This window comes from Styela clava, chromosome 12, assembly GCF_964204865.1.
Source record: "Styela clava chromosome 12, kaStyClav1.hap1.2, whole genome shotgun sequence".
In the NCBI taxonomy this organism is placed as follows: domain Eukaryota; kingdom Metazoa; phylum Chordata; class Ascidiacea; order Stolidobranchia; family Styelidae; genus Styela; species Styela clava.
This window is the reverse complement of record NC_135261.1, coordinates 20,246,595-20,271,898: the sequence shown is the minus strand read 5'-3', so window position 1 is coordinate 20,271,898 and position 25,304 is coordinate 20,246,595. Positions and strand designations below refer to the sequence as shown.

The following is a 25,304-nucleotide window of genomic DNA, read 5'->3' as shown; positions in this document are numbered from 1 at the left end:
TATCCAAAAATACCCCTCTATTAGAAGAGCCAGCCCGTTCATCGTGCCCACGGAGGGACAGCTCGTGACAACCAATGAACTTCAAAACATCTATCAATCGACCGAGAACATGGCGGTTTTTCTCGACGTTTTGGTTGTGCCGACGAATAGACACCGCGCGTCCTTCATCCAACTGTGCTGCAATATTAACATTTCCGAATGTTCGGTATTTTACTGTATTGTCCAGTTGCTCCATAGAAGATTGATGATCCCTGGCACGCTCGGAAAGATGTTTAAGATCTCTAAAACCAAATTTACACCAACGTGAGTCACGGGCGATAGCGAAAAGTAGGCAATAAAAACAAAAAAGTGCATTTTTGTCCTCGCTGTAACACAACCATTCGTGTTTTTTATACCAAGTTTCTGCGCAGAATGTACGCCGCCGCTTTCCTCCGTCATGGGATTGTTCCAGTGAACAATTTTTCGGTTGATAAGGCCCAAGACGTTGTACCTCTAATTTTTGTTCCAGCGGCAGCTGCGAAAACGGAGTGCGAAGTAGTGCATCAACCTTCTTCATTATGAGGTCTAAGGCTAAGAAATGCGAAGCCGGAAAGAAGTGAGGAGCTCAAAAGGAATGTGGAAAATCGAAAGCAAATGGACTAAGGGTCTCTAACTGATTCAAATAGCGAAACAAGCGACAAAAACGAAGGCGAGAAAACTATCAACTCTTCAAGCAACCAACGAACGAGAAGGAATGCGTGAATATGTCAACACGTTGTTGTAAGAAACGTCGGCATTGTGTCGTCATAATTTCGGGGCTAGCCCCGGTGATTTAGTAAAAGAAACAGAAAACAAACGAGACAAACGCGGCGAGTGGAAGATAAAAGAGAGAATACGATATACCATGAGCAACCGGGGCAAAATCGGCGTCGCCCAGTCGACGTTCTGCGAAGGCTTTGCGAGCGAAAAATGAACCATGTCGGGAGAATATGGCTAGTGTAGACAGTCTGTGCAACCGATATTGAGGTATTTTTCGAATATTTTTTATTATACCGAAAAAACAACCGGGGCATTGCCCCGGTTGGCCCTATTGCCCCCCGCCACTGCTAAATAGTGTGTAAAATAAATGGACAATGATAATATGAATTATTTTATACCAATACAGCGCGGTCGCGCGTCACAATTGGTTAAATGTAAATTGTGATTTAAAAATTAAATGTAAATTAAAACTCGTTTTAAATAACAATACTGTATCATAAAAATTTCCCTAAATACATTGGTTGTTTTAACCGCCACATCGTATACGAAAATTCCTGTGATAATATCGCACCAAAGATATGAGTGTTGTACCCATTGATCCACCCCATCTTGCAGAATTTTATGGATGATTCGACAAGCGTTGAGGCTTGTTTAATCAATTTTATTTATGTCACCAAAGAATAAAACGAAACAACAACAAACGGACAAACAATAAAAGGCAGAGGACCTGGAGGACGACTATAACTTAAGAACAAAGTTCAAAACGTACAAGTACATGCCCGTCCACCAAAATAGTCAGATAACACAATGAAAAACACGATACAGAATTGGGCAATAACTTTTAAATCAATTTAAGACATGCAAACATCGATCAAAAGAAGAACAAGTCAACACCTTGTAAGAACTAGAAAATTCAATAGATTTTTTGTGGTCGTGATTGTCATATGGTGCAATTTTTTAGTGAAGATAGGCTACATAATGACCATGTCCAGTAAAATGCAAAACAATGGAAACTTTAACAAACTGTACAGGTCGAAGCAATCCACGATTTCATTTCATGTCCAGTAAATTACAAAACAATAAAAACTTCAGCAAATGCGGGTCGAAACAATCCATAAGTCCACTTCATATCCAGGCAAATGCCAAAAAATAAAAACTTCAGCAAACTGTGCGGGTCGAAACAATCCATGAGTCCACTTCATATCCAGTAAATTACAAAACAATAAAAACTTCAGCAAACTGTGCGGGTCGAGACAACCCATGAGTCCACTTCATATCCAGACAAATGCAAAACTATGAAAACTTCAACAAACTGTTCGATTCGAAACGATGAACGAGTCGACTTCATGTCCAACAAAATCTTTGGCTCGAAGTAGACGTCCTCACCAGACGGCGGTCGGCCTCTTGTCCCTGCATTTTTCCCTCCCTCTACGGCTATCATGTTACTTAATAGTCATTGTTTTTGAATTGAACAGCAATCTGGAAAGCAGGAAAGCGCAGTGTAATGGACGAAGCAAAAACAATATATGAAATCCTGTTTTCGGTCAAAGTGTCAATACGGACCGCAACATATTGTAAAATATGGTGACCGTACATTTGAACCCACGTACGTTTGAAGTATGTACATTTGAACCCATGTGTATATCCGCGGGTTCAATCTATATGCGGGTGCTACAACCCATGGGTTAGGGTTGGTATGGGTTCAAATATCCGTAAAACAAAAAAAATTCCATAGGTGCAATGGTATGCAGGTGCAATTGTCGTGGGTTCAGATGTACGTGGTTCAAATGTACGTGGGTTTAAATGTACACGGGTTCAAATGTAATGGAACCTAAAATATTCTCAAGTTTTCATATACCCTCGCTGCAGAAAAATCATTTCTGGCAGGTTGAGTAGAATAATGATGATGGTTCCAATACACATGCTGTAGTTAATACTGGCTGTAATTTTTGTGATCAGTTCGTGGACCAAGTAGATGCATTTCCTGATCCATTCAGCTTTTACAGCTTTAGTCGTTGAAATGTTCAGAATTCTCGGCCGAGTGGCGAATCGTGCTAAGCGTTAGGAATACGCTCGCCACCGCACCGCTAATTATCCTTCGTTTGTTCGCAGGTTCGAATTATGTGCGAGAGAATTGCTGGACTCATCTTCGCTGTATAGAGCTGGTCGGTTACGACCGTTATGACTTTCTCCGCCATCAAGTCAAAGCTTCCGAAAAAAAAAAACTGGCTAACTAACCCCATACCCGATGGACTGGTAACCGGAGGAGAGGCCGTGGTTCGCCCTATGATTGCGCCGTATCATGGCCTTCCCTTCTCCCCCGGATGAATATATAAATCTTATCCTATTTGAATACCTGATTAACTTATCCCATACCCGTTATGAACTGGTAAACGGACGAGAGGAGTGATTTGCCATATGATTAGGCCGTCGTATCGGATTTACTTTCCCCCGAGATAAATTTGTAAATCCTATTCTATTTATATCGTCATATTGTATGGTCAAAATAATATTATGTTCAAATATATAAGGACTTCAACGTAATTTTAAGGCTAAAACGATCCTTCAAATTAGAGTTCGTATTTTAGTTCCAAGGAAACATTAGAACAGGTTATTTGAGAAGATTTAATCCATAGTTTCCTTCTTGTTTCGTGCTTCGGGAGAAACCCATCACTGTGAATTTTGCAGTCTACGCATTCGCTAGTGTTTGAAAGCACATTGGGCCAATTCTAATATAGTCTATATATGCCGACAGTATAACAAAGGGACTGGTTACATAATCAGGAAAGCAGAATACACCCACACAAAATATAAAATCTATATGATTTAAGACAAAAAATAGCCTGGTATGCGTTAATCCGTAATTAATAAACTGGAAAATATGATAGTAATATTGCTACAACAAATGCACGTCATCAACGGGAAATTCTAATTTGCGTTCGATTTCGGCAGGATCGATTATTGAAAAATTTGAGTCTCGCAAACGAAGTCTACTTAATGCAAGCGGTAAACGTCAAAAATCTTGAAAAAATATATGGAATCAAATTTGCCACAAAAATGTTTGCGTGATAACCCACCTTTGAAGCAAAACGACCTTTGAACCCGGCAATGAATTTGTTGTTGTTCTCTGCGCTTGAAGGCAAAGCATGTCTGGTGTCCACATGCAGACATGTGCGCATTTGTTCGTATGTTTTGGATAGGATTTACATATTTATCCCGGGGGAGTTTTGTTTACGCTTTAGCGCTAGGATGCAATTTTGCAATAGACTACCTCAATTCTGCAATTTGGTGTTTCTTATTCAATAAACAAAAATAGTATTTGAATGTATGTGTTAGGGATATACGGTATGTATGGTAGGCTACAGCCTACAGGTACATCTTGCAGTCTTGTTCAATTGAGTTTAATGTTGGGAATTGCGCATGGCAGCATGGTGTCGCAAACAACTTCTGAACTCGCTCGAGACATAGCCTGGAATCTTGTTTTTGCAGTGCCGAAATCGTTTCTCCATTCTAGTTTAGGTATTTTATTAGGTATTATTATCGTTTTTTACATTTTTGTTTGAACGTTTCAGTTAATACTAGGCCTAGGCCAGTCTGGATTTCATGGCCTTTTCGAACGAGAAATCGGGCGTGCAATCAGAAATTCCCGCGTGCAAATAAGAATTTCTGGCGTGCAATTAAAGCTCACGGCGTGCAAAACAACTTAGCCCGCTAAACTGATTTCGACCTAAGATACCTCTCAATACATCCGCGTAAAATTACCAGTATTGGATAAAAAATAGGTTGAATCATAGCAAAAATGGACGTTTGACCTATGACCCCCAAACATCATTTCTATATTTTGTCACTAATTTTGAGAGTGTTTGTGCGACTTTAGATACCGGTACTGTTCAGTACATTCGTGTAAAATTATTGTATTAAAAATACGCTGAATCAGAGCCATAACTGGCCAGCGTGAGGAGGCGATTTTTCTCACGGGATTCCTATCATTCAACACGATATGGTGTTTTTTGGTTCGCATTTTTCGATCAGGCCAAATCTTGCAAGCAAGTATTAGTCGACAATTGTAAAGTTGTAATTTTTTGGCATCTTTATATTACAGTATTACTAGATTATTGATTTAAAAACTATTTAAACCGATTTACATTGGTGAGCAATTGCAAATTTTCGGCGTGCAAAATTGAATTCGCTCGCGTGCATTTTTGTGGAGCGCTAGCGCCTTCGGGCGTGCATCTGCCATGGAATCCAGTCTGGGGCCTAGGGTGGTGTAGCCAGTCTGCGGACGATTTCATTCAAATCGTTGATTTTTTACCGCTGGTGCATTGGCATTTATTCTACACTCTAAACCTCGAATTAACTTTCTACGACCAGGGGTTAAAGCTATACAAACCACCGAAGTATTTGCGACCAAACGACCAGTGCTGCAGTCTGCGACCACGGATTTCAACCCTTGAACATCATTTCTGCTGCATCGAGATTAGGGCATACGCAGCCATGCGTAAAAAAAATTGGGCTTCTAATTACATTTTTGATCGTCTTATATTTCAAGAACACGGTTCTTTCGAACAAAACTCGTCAAATTATATACAAAGCACCGCATCACAGCAATCAAACAGACAAAAACACGGTGGTCGCAAATTGGTCAACAAAAATATTATCGACATATTGGAAATGCGCATCCCCCTATTCCCCCTCCTTTAAATGTAAAAACGCGAAAATTTAAAGATGGTTAAAAGAAACACAACTCTACCCCCTTGCCAAGTTTCATCTTCTTATCTCTTATATTTGTATGGATTTTTAAGTTTTTTTAATGGGACAATGGCGACATGAAAAAATGGTCCGTTTTTTTTTCCTCGGTTGGGTTTTCGGTCGTAACTTTTTTGTTTGTGGTCGCATTTTAGTGTAATTTCGCAGAGCTATGAGGGACAAGTGGATAATTACGTGTGAGAAATATCGTCGCGGTTCATTAATTTTTTCTGCATTAATTAGATCGATGAAGTTGATGGACGCAAATAGGTCGTGGCCGCAAAGTGGGTGGGCCACCCTACTGCTGTACTGTATGGTAATTACCACATTTATTTTTGATTCTCAAGCATAAAAAACAAACATGCATTCACACTTCGATTATATTTTCCCTGAATCTACAAATGATTTTTCCGCCTGCATGCGCATCAGCTATTTCCAAATTTCGGTATTTAGTGCAATGTTTTGTCCCCAATTAAATTTCACCCATCCGGATTACAAAGTTCTGAAGTGAGACGTGTGAGTAATGACTCACTGCTGCACTGTCTGTATTTTTTGTTTGGGTTGCGACTTGTTCTGCTTCTTCGGTGCGGTAACACGTCTATCCTGCTATCTGTATTGTCTTGTTTTTTTGCGAATGAATTAAAATGGATTCTATCTAGCCTATGCTATGCCTTATGAATACTTGAATATGGTCCACTTGCCATCGCGCACTAGTGTTCACCATGCATGGGTTCGAATTTCGTTGGGGATAAATATATTGGAGAATGGAGAGAAGATCGCTGGACTGGATGACTAGTAGTTCACATGATCGCGGGATAAATATGCTAATTCTCTCCTTCCTCAGTTCTTAATTCGAATCCAGTAAGGCACAGTTTTCCGATTCCAAAATACTCCGACATTTGGTATCAGTAAAACGAACACTCCATCTGTCTCTGAAACAAGGGCGTCAGGCATGACGGCAGATGTGTCAGATCGCGCCACGCTTGTTAAAATGAAAATTTGAATCAATCACGGTAAATTAATTATTTTTTTCAAGGAATCTAATGGTGTCGTTTCCAGATGCACTTCGTTAATGTGGGGATATTCTTGGAATCTGAGAATCTGTACTGTATTGTTGTATACTTTTCAACTTTTTTCATTAGGTTACCTGGCAAGCAAACTGCCATACACACCGTTATGCCAACTTTTTTTTTTCCAATTCAATATCTTTCCTGGCTTCATTATATACATGAAAATTTGCTCTCAAGTATTGGGTAGAAAGGTGATATTAGTACTGTGATACAAACACTTTTTATTTATTTTTTCTTAAATTAGTTTTCATTCAGACGAGTATCACAATTTATTTATTCTGTCATTACTAGCATTGCGATAAGAGTATACAAAGATGGTTCGTAAAAAGATTGACAACAGAATTCGAGTTCTAGTTGAAAATGGAGTCGCTCTGAAGCATCGAACAATGTTTGTAATTGTTGGTGATAAAGGAAGAGATCAGGTTGTTATTCTTCATCATATGTTAACAAAAGCTGCAGTAAGAGCAAGACCATCTGTTTTGTGGTGCTATAAAAAAGAGCTCGGATTCAGCACGTAAGTATGGTTTATTCGTGTAATTTAAATATTTATACTACTGTCATCAAATATATCTGTGCGATGATCTATACCAGAGGCGTGCAACATACTGCCAGGGGGTCGAGGTACGTCCAAGAGAACCTATTTACGTGACCAATAACAGACTTCGTATCCCATTATTTATGAATACTTTTTCTTATTTGTAACAGCACTATTAACATTTTTGAATTCGACACCAGTCAGTGTCCGAAATACTTCATCGTTCAATGCAATCAAGGTCTGGTTTGCCCGATTTGTCAAGCACCTTAGCAGTAATTAAAGAGTACAATAGTCAATATCATGTAACACTATTTTACAAAACACTCTTGTTAGTTACAGTACGAGTCGTCGATGATTTGGCAGTCTGTGTAGTATAAATAGTTGCATGCCATTGATATACTTAAATAAAAATATAAAGTTTATAGAGTATTTTCATCACTTCATACAAATTCTGTTAGCGAAAATATGTGGAGTAAAAAACTGAGTTATAACAGTATCAGGAGACTATATCTAATGAAGGAACCTTTTTGCAGAAATCGTAAGAAGCGCATGAGACATCTGCAGAAAAGAATTTCTCGTGGAACAATTGATGTGAATGAAGATGATCCTTTTGAATTGTTCGTTGCTGCTACTAATGTTCGATATTGTTATTACAATGAAACACACAAAATTCTTGGAAATACGTATGGGATGTGTATACTCCAGGTAACCTAAGCTGAGTAAAAGGTGAATATGCTGTTGTGTTACATGTTAATAATGATTTTCCATTATTATAGGATTTTGAAGCTCTCACACCAAATTTATTAGCGAGAACAATTGAAACAGTTGAAGGGGGAGGAATAATTTGTATATTGATGAGAACAATGAAATCTCTTAAACAGCTATACACAATGACGATGGTGAGTTTTATTTTTGCTTTTGTGTCCGACTAGAAAGAATATTGTATGAATAAATTGTGAAGCAGAGAAAAAAAATTTATGTGATTGATTGGGTTTCTGCGGGCCTAACTACTAAACGTTCTGTGCTTTTAACACCGGTATATTCATATGCATATAATGCAAAGATGCTATGAAAAAAGTGAGGATAACTATTCCCAGTGATTCAAGAGTCTTGCTGCACACTAACACAAATGTATTTCTGTAATGTTCAAGGTCAGACAAAACGTTACAGAAATAAAGTTGTGTCAGTTTGTAGCAAGACTCCACCGTTTCCCTGGGAGACTCTCCTTCAACTAAATTCCCTAATTAAAAAACAACTTATTATTAATATAAATGCTATTGCAAAATAACAGATCTGCACAAGTAGAGGTGTATGACAAATGGATGCAAAACAAATTGATTTCATTCAGGGGCACAGCCAGGATTTTTTCAAGGGGGGGGTTACGGTGAAATAAAAACGCGTTTATAGGTCTTTAAAAAGATGTTCCGACGATGGCAAAACAACATGTGCGTCGCTGTGTCTCATTAGCCTTTCTTTGCATGTCCTACTTTCAGCAATCGCCGACCATTCTCTTTGGTCAAAAAAAATCAATCAACTTTTCATTTCAATGCGCCGTTAACTATATTACTGAAAGTGAATTCGTCGCAAATTCAAATTCCTGTGATATTTGCACATAACGCTTCTCTACTTTTAGCGGCGATTTATCAACATATTATTACCAGTTTGTTAATAATGCATGCTATTACCGGTACTTTTGGCAACAGGGTTAAATTGGTTTATCGTTGTTTCAAGCAAGAAAATAAGCATTTGTTTTTTTCGCTTATTCAGCAATCGTAATTCAAATATTTCTCTATGCGAAAGAAAGTCTTCACTCCGCGGGGTGTCCTTGCGTTTTAGAGTTTCAAAGTGATGCCGAAAATGCCGATGATAGAGAAACACAGACACATGTGGCTATTTGTCGCCAGACCCTGCCCCCTTTGACAGGCGTCAATTCGTTTATTTTGTTTTGGCATGTCCCATTTCAACCTTTTAGTAATCGCCGATTATTACCCCATTGTCAACAGTTAAATAAAATGCCATCGTCATGATTTTAATTGAAATACCGCAAAAAATGTAAAATAAGAATAGAATGAAATATTAGCAATCATGAAACATTAAGAAATAGCATAAATTAATGATATTTGCCAAATGCCAATGGTTCATAAACTATTTTTGAGTGCGTCACGAAATATCAATCCATTTCCAAAATAAATATATTTGATGTTCCCGTATTTATAACTTCATAAAACGATTACAATCATTTAAAAACAAGCTCATGTATCGTACTGATTGGGAACGTCTTTCAATGTAAAACTCTTGCTTGTTGCAATTAACTGTTAATAAATTCTAATTTTTATTGCAATGCATCGAGACCTATATTACTGAAAGTGAAATCGTCGCGAATTTGAAATCCCGCGCCCGTGATAGCTGCATTCTGATCATAGCGCTTCTTCACTTTCAGCGATAATTTAACTATAATAATTTAATTATAATTTAATAACATATTGTTACCAGTTTATTGAAAAGATCTGGAAGACAACGCATGTAACTGCTTTTCGCAGACAGACGATTCCAAACGAGTCTTGGACGAGTTTGCTACCCAAAAATCTCGAAGATTGAACATTATTCTTTAAAAAAAAATTTCCCGAAGATTGAACATTATATTACGATACTTTTTACTCGAAGATTGAACATTATTTTGCAATGCTTTGTTTTCGAAGATTGAATATTATTTTATGACACCTTTTTTCGATGCTGCCACATTTGGCAATCCTTTGTTAATGAACCATACATTTCCAATAATTCATTTTGTCTGTTATTTGCTTATGATCCTGGTGCCATCGCTTGTTAAAGATGCACTACATAACTAAAATTCGTAATTAGCGATAAGCCGATAACCAACGATAATGTATGTGATTAAAAGTATGGTTGCGTTGAATGTGGCGAGGCGAGAGCGCGCTTGTGGAATAGTTTTGACGGCAATAGTGTGATACGTCCGTTGCTATTTGTGTCAAGTGAAAGGTAGTACATTTGTATTTAAAAATGTTTAGTGTAGATTGTCACTTCCGTGACCCCCCGCTGGCAGCTAGATCCACTGCCGCGTAACAGCGATAACGAATCGTAAACATAAATAATAAATTAGGACGCTGGGCGAAAGTGATAACGCGAAGAATAAAATTATTGCAAGTAAACGTAACACTATTAAAAAAAAAAAGATCCCAAAGGGGGGGGTTACGACCCATGTAACCTCCCCCCTGGCTGCGCCCCTGATTTCATTAGAGATAAAACCATGGAAAATGTTAATCAAATAAATACAAATTCATATACATTATTCATGCATACAATTATTTTCAGGATGTTCATTCCCGATTTCGCACAGAATCTCACCAGGATGTAGTTGGAAGATTTAATGAAAGGTAAGAAAAATGATAAATCCCAAGTTAATTATTTTGTTTCCTGGTGTTCTCAAATCTTTCAGTTTCTAAAATTCAACAAAAATATAGCAAAATCCTAATTTAGGTATCACAAGATTAACTTTGCTGATTGAATTTTTAGTATTTGAATTGCTGAAATACATGGTGTTCATGAAGTTCTGTTGCAATTAATTGTTTTGTAATGATGAAGTCAGTTCTTAATATATTCTAACCATGTTTTTTTTTTCAATTTGGGTTTTTTACAATTTATTGAGTTCACCTTATAGGCCCATCATCAGCCTGATTTAACACAGGGCTCTATGAACACATTTTCTGAAATCTCTGGTTTATTCTATGTTTAAATAAATTATATTTTTTTGTAGATTTCTTCTCTCAATCTCATCTTGTAAACATTCTCTTGTTATGGATGACCAACTTAATATTTTACCGATATCTACTCATGCACTCAACATCATTGCAATTCCACCAAAATCATCTGATGATCCTCCCACACCTCGAGAAAAACAGCTGAGCGATCTCAAAGAGAGTTTGCAAGTAAGACTCAACAATATTACACAGCTCAACAAAATTGATCTTTTATGTTTATTTATTTTTTTCCGTTTGATTTTGAATTTTTTTTTCTATCATATCAATTCATTGACCTATTCACAGGGACAGCGTGGTGGCCTAGTAGGTAAGGGCGGAAGCATTAGATTTAATTGCATTGACACAGCAGATTACACATCTCTGGTTTCCACTTCACCCAGGGTGAAACAAATTGGGTAGCATCGCCAAATTTGAAAGATTTCTGTTCTGCTAAACAGTTGCTTATTACGGTATATATATTAGTAGCTGCTTGTATAGGGCTGTTCGGTTCAAAGGGCATGAAAAAGCATCATATATCAAATAATGAATATCTTATTGTTTTATCCAGGACACTCAACCTGTTGGTTCCATTGTCAATTGTTGTAGGACGATGGATCAAGGAAAAGCACTTTTAAAATTTATTGATGCAATAACAGAAAAAAATCTTCGAACCACCGTTGTTATGACTGCAGGTTTCATTTTTTGAATTTTATATGCATGAATAGCTAACCAAATTTTTGCAATATGTATTCATTATATTGTCATTTTAAGTTTGTTTACAATGACAGAAAACATTTTTAATTTTTCTTGTTAAAATTGGCCAATTATTATTAAAATTTGGTGATAAACTTTTTAAACTCCTGACTTTATAGCAGAAAATTTAGTCAATTCTGAAAAAATGTAATTAATGTATTTTAATTTAACTATAGTTTATGGATTGTGACTGTAATTTGACTTTGTAATGTTTTATGCAATGTTTTTTTTTTCATTTTAGCTCGAGGACGAGGTAAATCTGCTACGCTTGGCCTTGCAATTGCAACCGCTGTTGCATTTGGTTATTCTAACATATTTGTGACATCACCAAGTCCAGAGAACTTGAAAACTTTATTTGAATTCGTTTTCAAAGGTTTTGATGCTTTGGAATACCAGGTTAGTAATTAAGTTCATATTCATCTGAATATCGTTTATTATTAATGATTTGATAGTTTTGAAATTATGATTCTCTATATTCTTACACCAATCATTTATTTTGCAAATATCTAAAAGAACCTTTGTTGAACATTCCAAATCCTTAATTTAAATTGCTTATTAAAGTAAAGTTGTCAGTATTTTGTAACAGAGAAACTTCATTGTATTAAAGTTCAGATGCAAATATAGAATGTGAATCAGTAATAATAACTTAATTAAGCTTTAACCCCTCAGCAAAATTAAGCCCTTGCTGAGAGATTCAGTTAGATTTATCTTGTCTGTGCAATAATTTTTTTATAAATATATTTCATTAAAGCTGGAAACATCATTTCAGTTTCGTGAAGTACTAGATTATCTAATTCATGTTTATTAATTTTCCAAATCCTTTTATCTGAATTCATTTACTAGTTCGCTTTTAAACTTTCATAACATGCACTGTTTAATTGATAGGAACACCTTGACTATGAACTAATACAGTCTACCAATCCTACTTTCAACAAAGCTGTTGTTCGAGTCAATATTTTTCATGAGCATAGGCAAACCATTCAGGTAATTCACTCAAAAATTTAAAATTTATGCTGGTTGTTAATCAGTCTTCTGGGAGAGAAATTTTGTTTTGCAATGTAATTTCTTGCTGAGATTTTTTGATGCTTCTGAAAGGGCATTTTTCGTATCAACTAAACTGAATATACATTTTAATGCAACATGATCTTAAAAAACTGTTCTTTTATGTCTCATCAAAGCAATTTGCAAGTATTCTATTGTTTTCAATTGTTTTTTTCTTGAAATTATATAAAATCTTTTAGTTAAGTGTTATTCAGTTGAATGTCAATAATTGAATAGCTGTCAATTGTTCACTTATGATCATTATTATAATCGGCATTATAATAGAGGTTAGGTTTTATGAAGAAAATTTAGTATCTGCTGCAAAAGATTTCCAGTTTTATTTATGAACCAGTATTTTCAGGAAAATAAATAGATAAATCCTTTTAAAATGTGTTTTTAAATTTCAATAATTTGTATTTTGGTTAAAAAGATTTTGATTATTTTTAGTATATCCATCCTTCTGATGCAGCCAAGTTAAGTCAAGCTGAATTGCTAGCAATAGATGAAGCAGCAGCAATACCTTTACCTCTTGTACAACAATTACTTGGACCTTATCTCGTGTTTATGTCTTCAACCGTTAATGGGTATGTATCGATATATTTCGAGTTATAACATGAGATCATAATGAGTGAGTCATATTTCACTATAAAGTCATTATAAATTCAAAACATGTAGCCCAATCAATTTTAAGCGGAATTGTTTTAAACTAGTGAAATGCTACATGGTATGTAAAGTTATATAGAAAACTTCAAACTACATTCAGTCAAAATCATTCTCAAGTTTCAACTGGTATAGTTGTGTGCAATACAATATGTATTTTTTCTGTATGTATCGTTTGCAAATGGTTTTCACTTGTTTCTTTGTACATAAGGGTTATATATATATAAAAAAGTGGATGTTATTCTACTTTTCTATGCCTGTGCAGCCAATTGTCTTCCTGAGCTCCCTATCTATTACTTGGAATACATCAACCTTCCTTTCTCACATGGTAATATATGACCCATCTTGTTAGGTATGAAGGAACTGGAAGATCACTTTCGTTGAAACTTGTTCAACAGCTAAGACAACAAAGTGCAACTACCGCAGTTGCTTCAAAATCTGTGAGTATAGGGTGACCCTAAAAAACGAAACCCAGTCCTTTTGAAACATATTGTATGGGTTCCATTCTTTGGGGTCACCTTGTTTGTGAAATCCTATGATATTATTCAAGGTATTCTGTAAGATTTCATTTGATTCTTAAAGACTTGAGATGTATTTATATTTGCATAGTTTTCTATTTTAGATCCTTGCACATTTGTTTCATTTTCCAATAATATAAATAAATTTGTTATGTTTTCACAGACAGGTTCACCTCTTGGTCGATCTTTGTATGAAATAGTCCTTGAAGAATCGGTTAGATATGCACCGGACGACCCGATAGAAAGTTGGCTGAATCATCTGCTTTGTTTGAACTGTACATCTGCTGCTCCACTTGGACCTATTGCTGTTGGTTGTCCACTGCCAGAAGCTTGTGAATTATATCCTTTGTTTTCGATATCTTATCATTTGAAATTATTTTTATCCGACTAGATATTCCCATTTACATCTGTGTTCTTTTGGATTCATAACTTCCTCAATGGTACAAAAAATTTCGACTATGACTCTGGTATAGCAATCTTTGGCATATGCCTCTTTTTAATTGGCCATTGAAGATAAGTTTGCTTGTATACTCAAGAATGCACAGCCCTGCTTTAGACTATCACATACATTGGTATTAGTAAATGATGCTAATCTGGTATAACTGAAAAACCAAGATACTTTACCATACTTTCACAAATATATATTGTGTTTTCAATTCTTGTGCAAATATTCTTTTGGTCAATTGATTCATTCTTAACCCCTGCAACACATATTATGTGAACAGAGATACATTGTTCTGCTATCATAAAGCATCAGAAGCATTTCTGCAAAAATTAATGTCTCTATATGTGGCATCTCATTACAAGGTATGCTCCAGTTAATTTATCTTGAATCTTTTCTTAACCTTGGATTTAGTTAATTTATCTTGAATCTTTTCTTAACCTTGGATTTATTCAAAAAAAATCTTTGCAAAATTCAAGAATTGCTCACAATTACAATTCAAATGTTCATACTATTCTAATGAAGCATTTCAATGACTACATTATTCTCTTATCTGTGTCTGTTACTCTTTGTGAGAATTTAGTTTTCAATTCTACAACATATTTTGCAGAATTCTCCAAATGATTTACAAATGTTGTCAGATGCACCAGCTCATCATATATTCTGTCTACTTCCTCCGGTAAAGCCTGATCAAAAGACAATTCCCGATGTACTGTGTGTGCTACAGGTACCCAATTCAAAACTAAAATGAAGAAGTTATTTTGAGTAGTCTATATTGTTGAGCATTCGTTTTATGTATTTATGTATAAAAAGGTGTATATGCAATATTGGTATTAGTTGTTATTAGAATAATGTCAGTTAATATTCTGGGATATCCAGATATAGACAATTTAATCAGAATTATGACACTTATGTCACTCAATGTATTATATTGAATAATGTCATATATCTGTTCAGGAATATATATTAAAAGGAGTACAAATTTCTGGCATTACATCATTCATTGTGCTCTTTGTTTCCTGCAAAAATCAACGATTACATCAGAAAATTCTAATATTTTCAGGTTTGTTTTGAAGGAGAAATTAGCAGAGATTCAATAACATCCAGTTTATCTCGAGGTAAACGAGCTTCTGGAGATCTTATACCGTGGACAATATCAGAACAATTTCAAGACCATCAATTTGGTAGTTTATCTGGTGTTAGAGTGGTGAGTACACCCTTTAAATAAGTTTACAATTGAAGTTGATATTTATCTGTTATAAGTGCTGTGATCAAGGCAATTATGGTACCAAATACTATTTAGTACCAATTTTGGTGTTAGTCCAATTCGATGAATCTGATTGATTAGCCAAGACCTCAAGTCAAATCAAATATTCCGAATGTACGATGTTATAATGGAGATACGAAAAACATGTTTTTGACTTTTATGTGCAACAATGCGTTCTCATCAACATAATTCATACATGGTATCTTCTTGTCTAACAGTGCCAAAAGTCGAGCTCAAACTTTTTTAGGAAACTCATTATCTCTTATTGGAATTACATTTGAGCTTATGACACATTGCGTATGTATATTTGTAGAGATTTTAGATGGTCATTTTTGACTAACTATTCTTTGTATAGAGCGTCATAAAGTTGAGCAAACATACCGAATGTGTCCAATCATAAAAACGTAATTGATTTTGGACTTGGATTGTTGTGGATTCGATATTGAATCAGAGTTCTAAAAATGCGCAGATTCGACTCAATCAAGCCCAAATCCGAATCTTGTTCCATTACTATCAAATATACTTGATTTTATACTTTTTAGGTTCGGATTGCAACTCATCCAAGTTATCAAAGCATGGGTTACGGAAGTCAGGCATTATCTCTCCTTGAAAAATATTATCAAGGAAAAATTTATGACATCTCTGAAACCGATGGTGTTGATGCAAAAGTTGATGAAATCAATACTGTTAATGATGAGGTAAATATCACATGGACTGGTATCCAATAGGCTGTGTGCCGAAAATAATTCACATGAAATTTTCGATCTTCATCTTTTGAATGATGCTAATATGTGTTTATCATTTTCTGAAAATTTTTTGGAAAAGTTGATAAAGAACATTTTTGAAAGAAAATTTTGAGTGTAAATATCTTTCTCAACGTTTTATCGGTGTAATGTATTGAAAACTCTTTTTATTTTTTCCTTAATAAATTTTTAAATTTTGAAAAAAAGTGAATCTTTTTCTTTCTTAGGATGTTGATCTTCTTGATGAGGTTGTAGTGCCTCGTAAACATCTTCCTTCGTTACTTCTCAAACTCACAGAGAGAAAACCTGAACGCCTTGATTATATTGGGGTGTCCTATGGACTCACCGCTCCCTTGTTGAAGTAATGTCTCCTTTATTTGTTGAAAAAGACAATACACACACCAGATATACATATAAAAGATACTTATATATTTTTTTCATGATAAAAAAGAATATGGCCTAAATTGTCATTCTATTTTATTTTCATATCACATTACTACTACTTATAAATAGTTTGTTTTCATAAGATTTCATTTCAAATTCTTTTTATTGGTTCATCTGTGATGTTCTGTTATTTTGGTAAATCCTCAAAGAACTACAAAACAACGAAGATCAGTAAAATCGACATCATCATTTAATTAAATCTCCAATTCAACAGTGAGAATTTTCCAAGTATGTGTAGCCCATCAATTGCTAAAAGAGATCAATGTTAATTTAGATTTTGGAGCAAGCAAGGTTTTATTCCTGTATATTTGCGACAAACATCAAATGATTTAACAGGAGAACATTCATGTATTATGCTCAAATCACTCAAACATGCAGAACAAGAAGAGAGTTATGGTCTACCAGATCCCAAAGTTGATTGGTTGAATGCTTATTACAAAGGTAAACGTTTCATGATGTTAGATGGAGAAAATGGTCTTGTTACACCATCTTCAGAACTTCAAATAATAAAGTTCTTTGTCTATCAAAACATTGAAACTGCAAAAGTCATCAGTTACAATGTCCCAACTTTTAAATTCGAGAGAAGGCTGGAATTCTTGCTAAGACACTCAAACTTTTGACTCACATGCTATGGGAATATTTGTTTTGGGAATATAACTTAGGCTTCAATGCAACTAAAAAACAAATATATAAATGTTATAAATAAGCAGTTATGTTGCCCAATCATGCAGAACTGCTCTCCTGGAATAGCATTCCCCTGATTCAAAATATAAATGGCAGACCGGAGCTAATAGTAATCATGAATCAAATATTATGATAATATGACTGATACCAACCTTTACTATTTACTATATTGAATAACAAACAGTTCTAAGCCGAGATGCTTTATATATATATGATTTCGAAAGTTTCATCTATATATGCCATTCTGTTATATGTTAGGCTACTTGTTGATTTTGGTGGCTGTTGATACTTGTTTCAACAGCATCAGAATAATAATTTTCCAATTATATATACCATGGATAAGTGCAGTGATAAATATATGTGAAAAGCATTGTCTGATCATGTTCCATTTATATATTTTAACAATAGATTTTGAACGTCGGTTCATATCACTCCTGCCATCTGCTTTTGATAAATTCAAGCCTGCTGTTGCTCTGCAAGTTGTTCACAGAAAGAAGAAAAAGTCCCAAAATTTTGACACCAATGATACAAAAAAATTAACAAAAACAGAGTTGGACATTTATTTTTCACCATATGATTTGAAACGATTGAACATTTATTCTCGAAACATGGCAGATTATCATTTGATATTAGATATGCTTCCTGTACTAGCAAGGTTGTATTTCCTACATAAATTGGAATTATCTCTGTCTGTTGCACAAAAGGTAAGCATTTGATTAATGCCCTTGTCTCAAATATTATGACACTTTTTGTTTGAATTTTTCACTATTTTAACAGTATGTATTCGACCAGAAACACAATTTTTTCTGTTAGCTCTGTAATATGTCCAGCTCACTAGTTACATGTATATGCCTACTCTATATCTGGTGATTTAGATTGTTATAAGAGAAAGAATTTCTGATTTTCTTGCTGTTACACAAGAGTGTACATCTCCTCATTAAATATATCATTGCATATGACTTATTAATAATTAAAATGTGACATGTGAATATTGTCTACCTCACCAACTTTTTGATATATGCAGGTGTGCTCTGTTGCACAGATTTGAAATCTTTCACTTATCGAATTACCCTATATTGACTTTAAGACAAACTTTACACCTAGCCCTTTCCATTGCAAATAGGAGATTATTCAAGATATGTCTTCACTAATTCAACAATATTTTCATACTAATATCAAACTTTTCGGTGAAAAGAATTAAAATTCATAGTCATCTCTTTTTTAGGCAATTTTACTTGGAATGGGACTTCAGCATAAAAGTGTTGATACAGTAGCAACTGAAATAGATTTACCATCTTCACAAGTAAGACATTCAGTTGTTTATGTAGATTCAATTCCATCAACTAAACATTTGTTCACCAAATTTTTACTTCTATTGGAAAATTTCTGAATGTGATTTGACTGCAAGATGATTATTTACAAAACAAAATCTCAGCTCAATATAATAAACTAGGATTTCCCAACTATATGGTTAGCTCGAAAACCATATTATTACCACACTTTCAAAACATATTTCTTATCTCATGTGCTATAAAATTTCCATTTTAAAGCCAACCCTCACCGATCATTTGTTACAGCGATATTGTCACCTCGCCTTTGGGGTGTTTTTCCTTAATTACCATAGGTTTGAAGTCACTGGGTTAATTTATAATATTGTTTTTTCATTAGCATATATTTCGCAATTACCAGCGAATATTTCTTTTCAAAAGGTTCTTGGATTGTTCAATCGTACCATGAGAAAAGTTTCTACATATCTTGATGAAACAGAAGCAATATCAGTAGAAAAATCATTGGAAGGAAAATTAAAGAAAGAAAATGCTGCTGATGATGTTGAAATGAAGCCCCTAAACGAATCTATGAATGATGAATTGGTTCGTACTGTTTGAAATGGCTTTTCATTTTTTCTCATGTTTTCTACATGCTAGACTGTACAATCGAATACACAAACTTCATATTCATAGAAATAATTAGAAAATATATGGGTTCTATTATTTTTGCCACACTCTGTGCTGGAAATGAAAAAAGGTACTAAATGTATTTCCTAGCCAATATCATTGACTTATAAGGTGAATAGCTTTTTGAACCAACTTTGCTGTTTGTGATATCTATCAAACGAATCAATACTGTTTGAATAAAATCCATTGCAATAATTATTCTCATGAAATCTAATACTGTAGTAGGGTATTGGCCGACCTGCCTACGTCAGACCTATCTCTATCGCTCTATTTAAAGCATGTATCCCTAAAGCTTTATGTTGGCTACCTCTGTTGAAGTCCATACTTTTATTTTATTACAGGTGAAAATAAATGTAAGCGTAATATTTGCATTTTATTGATTGATGCTAAAATTGTCAATTGGTATTGATATTCATTTTATTCAATACTTTAAAATATTTACTACCTATTTTTGAAAATCAATGTTAAACTTAAAACTTTGATTTGAGAAACTTGTTCCATTATAGGCCAAAGCTGGAGATGAAATTTCCAAAAAACAAAAACAAGAAGTGAAAGATGCACTAAAGGATCTGGATTTGTCACAGTAAGTTTTTAACATTCTTGATGCAACAAACCCCTTCATTATGTAGTTTATTAATTTGATTTTATCATATTTTGTGTAGATTCGAAATTCGTGGTTCAGAAAAGGATTGGGATTCTGCTTTGGTTACATCAAAGAAATTGAACATCGTTAGTGTGAAGAGGTGTTTACAATTTTTTTATGTTATTTTTGCAATTTGGCGAAATTTCCATGAATTTCTGTTTCGGTTGCGATTATTAGGATAGGATAGGATTTACATATTTATCCTGGGGGAGAGGAAAGCCGATAAGTCGACTTAACCATATGGCAAACCACGGCCTCTCATCCGGTTACCATTTCATGTCTTGTATGGGATTAGTAGTTATTTATTTTCAGAAGCATGGACTTGATGGCTGAGGAAGCCGTAACCGACTTGCGTGAGCCTACCCTATGGCGGCGAGGAGTCCAGTAATCCTCTCGCACATACCTATCCCCACATGGGATTCAAACGGAACACACATAGTCATCAGAGGTGCGGTGACGACCGTATTTCTAACGCTTAGTACGCTGAGCGACACCGCCACGCCATACATCCCTCATGTAATACCTGCCTATCCCAAGTCATTCTAGTGAATCCTATTACAATTGCGCTTTTCATAAAAATAATTTTAGTTTTTCAGCTAAAGCTATAAAACAGTTTGATAACTCAATTTGACTCACTACAATCATGTTGTATTTTGACATTTTACACAAAACACTTAAGATCTCCTCTGTTTGTAATATTTTGTTGGAATTTTCAACATCTTGTTTTGATTTTAGTGCTGAAAAGATCACGGAAGATTCTGCTAAAAACATGGAAAGTAATGTTAAAGGCAAGAAAAGAAAATCTAATCATAATAAAAAGAAATTGAAAATGAAGAAACAGAAATCCTAATTACAATTGAAATTGTTTTTATTTGTATTTTTGAGTCGTATGCACTGGGCGTAGTTAGATTATAATACGAGTCATATAATAGTAACTTATGAAAGATCTACTGTGGAATAATAGAGGTTGATCGAGGCATGTAATCTCAGCATAGTAAAGCTCTCAGGAGGGATTGGTGTCCACTGTCCAGAGTAGTTTAAGCGTTCACTAAAAGACTTTACTACGATGGCGTATTAGATTAAAATTTCTGGTTCAAATCCCATGCGCACGCCACGACCTTCCTCAATGTGGAATAAACTACACTTGCACCTAGTAGTAGCTGCCTGTACTGCGCCTTACTCTGAACCAAAATTGTATGAATATAAAAAAGGCTTGGTTGGTGTTAGCCATGGAAATGTACTTATTGTTGCAACGGCTCATGCCAGTATTGGCTTTGTGAATGATAGCAGCTATGCTTCAACTGCAGCAGATGGCAATGAGTAAAAGAGTGGTATCATCTGTTTTACAGTTAACAAGAATGGTTATAGCTGGATTCTTGAAAATGAGCCTGCCCCTTTCTCAGAATACTGGAATCAAATATAAACCTGGATACGATTAGATGCCCAAATCGTATACTGTCCATGCCAGGGCTACTCAACTATTTCTACCCAAAATCCGTGTATAAAACTTCTAAATTACTGAGGTCCGGCTTTCCCAGAAATGATATTTCAACGACCTTAAACTCGCACTTCCTCGGCCGACAATGATTATTCGCTAATCAAGATAACGCTATTCGCATTGTTCATTATGGCGTTACAGTTTTTTCATAAATAGTCAGGTGCAAATTATAAAATAACCCTTCACATATCCAAAGTGAGACCAATGATGAAGAGTTAGGTGCGGTCCGAATCAAATACTCGAAAGGTCCGGATTCGGACCGCGGTCCGTCAGTTGAGTAGCCCTGGTCTATGCCATAAGTATATGCCAGCGCTTCCCAACCAGGGGCCATGCTAAGCGCAAAACTGATTTTACTTTTCCATCAACAAGAAAACTGATTTTACTTTCCCCTAACAAGAAAACTCCCCGTCGTTCCTAGTTTCATTGCTTGATATTTCAGTGTTTTCACTTTGTTGAGCATGAATTGTTTGAACCTAATGGGATTCAAAATCTACCAATAAAAATAACATTTTAAATACTACTGTAATGACAAACAGGGGGCCACGAGCCATAAAAGGTTTGGAACCTCTGGACTATATACCATCACTGTGTATCGTACCACGACCTGTTTCTAGTGTCCAAATATTGCATCGAAATAGTCAATTATTCAATCATTTATTTTGTATTCATTTATTTAGTAAAACGTTTGATTGTCCCACTTCCATTAACTTGGGTAGTAGAGAAAGCGATGATGCAAACCAGTAGTGTTGAGGTGTCCGGCGATTCTTGCACACATAATTTGGTACTCCCATAATATTCACCATGATTCGAATCCGCGCACGGTAATCGACTGGTATATACACCGACGTCCAGCTTATACTTAATTCTGCATAATGTGCCAACAGTTTGGAGCAGGAGTGGCCAACCGGCTTTCGGCAAAATTTTCAAAATAGCCCGCGATCGACTGATCGATGATAAAGTCATACACAAAAACGAATGAGTGCTGAATATGTAGACAACTACACACACGCATACAAATAATTCCACCGCTGTCAATGAAGTCGGCTTTGTGTGCGCATTTTAACTCTTTGAACTCTGAATCCCCAGAACGATGCTACTCTCTCACCCTGACCTCCCACGGCGTCGCATCGATTTGACGCGTTAAAAAATTGTAATATCCCTAATTTTAAATCAAAATAACTTCTAAACCATTAGATATCAGATGGTCTGTAATATATCATATAAAAGCTTATCTAGTCTTTTATTTTTAACTGGCATTATTTTTCACGAGATGTTTTGATGAGATGTGTAAGCCTATTTGTAGCCCCATCTACTATTTTTTTGTATTTTGGTAATATTTAACACATTTCTTAGAAAATGTATCATCAATATAAGTACAATTTTGAAAAGTATACAAAATTACCTTTCGGAGAATATACGTATGACTTTCTTAACATACGCATAACTCATTTTATTGCAGAATTTGTACTATCGATTCAAATGGTTTGCGAACAAAATTTATCAATTATTTGACGCCAAGTTTGCGTAAGGACGCAAAGGGCGACGACGACATTGTCGTGATAACGTTCATGCGGCGTATCGTGCGTAACTCTTTGCGTGAGGTATATTGCGCAATTGCACATCCGGTCGTTCACAGCTTGAGTGCAGATTGTGGCTTTATTGCATTAGTATCATATCCTCGGCCGCAGATAAAACCCTTTCAGACGAATTTTGATCGAACATAGTAAAATTGCTAGAATATAAAGGCCATTTTATATACGTTTACTATTTGGATATGGGACGAAAATGAATGGCCAAAACGAAATATTTGATCCTCATGAATTTATGAGGTTCCGCCGGAAACATCAAGGCTAATTATTCACCGTTGGATATCATGAAGATTGAATAAAAAAAAACTGATAACGGGTACACGGAAGACATGGTGGCACCAGTAGCTCACCTGGTCAGTGTTTTACATTTTGCAGCCTCATTAGATTTTCGAAATTACTGCATATACGCTACATTCCTGATATCGCTATATTTACAATGGATTTAACGAAAGCTTTGTCCAGATGAAATATTGGATAGTATTCATCTATCGGAAGAAGAAAATATGGCACAATAAAACTCAGCAATGGCGCTAAACAATGCATCCATCGATATGTTCCATCATTCTGTTTTTAGAAATCCTTATTTTTGCTATTCGTATTTTTCATATCTTTATGCAATTAAAACGGCAATAACACTGCGTATTGTGTGTTTTAGTCGAACCGATGTAATGCGTAAATTTCCCCGTGTATCGTTTACAAGTCGTAAGTCGCTTCACGAGTACGAACTTAAGTAAATGACGTTACGAGCATGCGAGGAAAAGTGTTTCTCGTATGAAACGTAAACGTGCTACGTGCCAACGTAATTGCTTAACGTCGCTGCGTAACGGCGTAAATGTGTTGGGTCGTTATTTACGTCACCTTGACGTCGCCTCGATCTTGCGACAAACAAAATCACGAATAAAAATGCTTCTAAAATTTGAATGGTGCAACATAAGTTCAATCTATTGGTATCACTGGAAAGCTATCTTCAAATTCTACAAATTTTGTCGATAATGTACTAGGTTTAATCGAAAACAAATTTAAGTTTTGTCAATTAGATTTGAGCAATTTTCAGAAGTTTTTTATGCTTTTTAATTTTGCCAATTTTCATAAAATGATCACAATATTTTATCTCAATTTTAAAATTATACTTAGTCCTGTAAATTATCTTTCACACGATGTAAAACTTGTCTAAATATAATAAATGGTTCGCGAGATATGAGGTTTCAAAGTTGCATACCTCTTACGGGATGCGAAAGCCGCTAAACCGGCTTTCAGCGTCAGAAGACTTTCTCGGGAAAGCCGGTTTAGCGGCTTTCAGGGTTCAAAGAGTTAATGAAATCGCCACAAAAATTTGTATTTTTATGTTCCATTTAATTTGATCATCGAGTAAACTTCATCATTTATTTAAGATTTATTCGAATCATACGATTCACATCTAAGGCCTGCCTAATTTTTAGTCGTAAGTGTTGAAAATTCCTCAAAAAACGTTGCCAGGTATCCATATACATTATCTGGTGACCGTACATTTGAACCCATGTACATTTGAACCCATGCGTATATCCACGGGTTCAATCTATATGCGGGTGCTAAAACCCATGGGTTAGGGTTAGTATGGGTTTAACTATCCGTGAAACAAAAAAAATTCCATAGGTGCAATAGCATACAGGTGCAATTGTCATGGGTTCAAATGTAATGGAACCATATTATCTGAACAGCGAGAAATAAATATTCTCGAACAATGAAGATCCTACGACTGCTCAAACTTCAGTATATATCTGATTTCCTCCTAAGTCCAATTCTTCCCTGGCTTGGAATTAGGACGTCATTTGTTACGTAATTATAATTATGCTCTATCGGGATTGCTTAGACATATGGTTCTCAAGGTTCTATCAAACCCCTGGGGTTCGGTGGTGCTGTTCCAGGGGTTCGACGAAGGTCCTCTAGAACAGTTTTATATCATGGGACTTTTCTATTACCTCGTCTACTAATCATGCAAAAATATCTATAGTTCATCGCAGATATTCAAACTCAAATTTTCAACATCCAAAAGGTTAGCTCAGTTGTGTGTATGGATTCGCGCAGATATAAGTTTTTAGTTTCTAGTACGTTTTATTAAAAACTCATATCTCCACAGATGTCGCGCGTTTTGGTGTTTGTACCTATCTATGATAGATAACCTTTTTAGATGCTTTCTGCTTATAACTTTGAATTGTCTTGGGTTGTTATGACAAACCAATG

The 25,304-nt window shown here is 35.3% G+C and overlaps 1 protein-coding gene across 1 annotated transcript; it reads left to right on the top strand.

The window, feature by feature from the left end:
• Positions 1–5,128: 5,128 nt before the first annotated feature.
• LOC120329320 (RNA cytidine acetyltransferase-like) lies at positions 5,129–20,943 on the top strand. Its single transcript, XM_078118579.1, has 23 exons — positions 5,129–7,068; positions 7,623–7,794; positions 7,866–7,988; positions 10,423–10,484; positions 10,865–11,036; positions 11,416–11,539; positions 11,842–11,996; positions 12,486–12,584; positions 13,089–13,225; positions 13,654–13,741; positions 13,983–14,162; positions 14,534–14,626; positions 14,872–14,988; positions 15,325–15,468; positions 16,071–16,226; positions 16,499–16,632; positions 16,990–17,156; positions 17,808–18,103; positions 18,625–18,702; positions 19,109–19,270; positions 19,861–19,937; positions 20,017–20,097; positions 20,733–20,943. The coding sequence occupies exons 1-23, from the start codon at positions 6,869–6,871 to the stop codon at positions 20,845–20,847; spliced, it is 3,132 nt and encodes a 1,043-aa protein (XP_077974705.1). The 5' UTR covers positions 5,129–6,868; the 3' UTR covers positions 20,848–20,943.
• Positions 20,944–25,304: the final 4,361 nt, after the last annotated feature.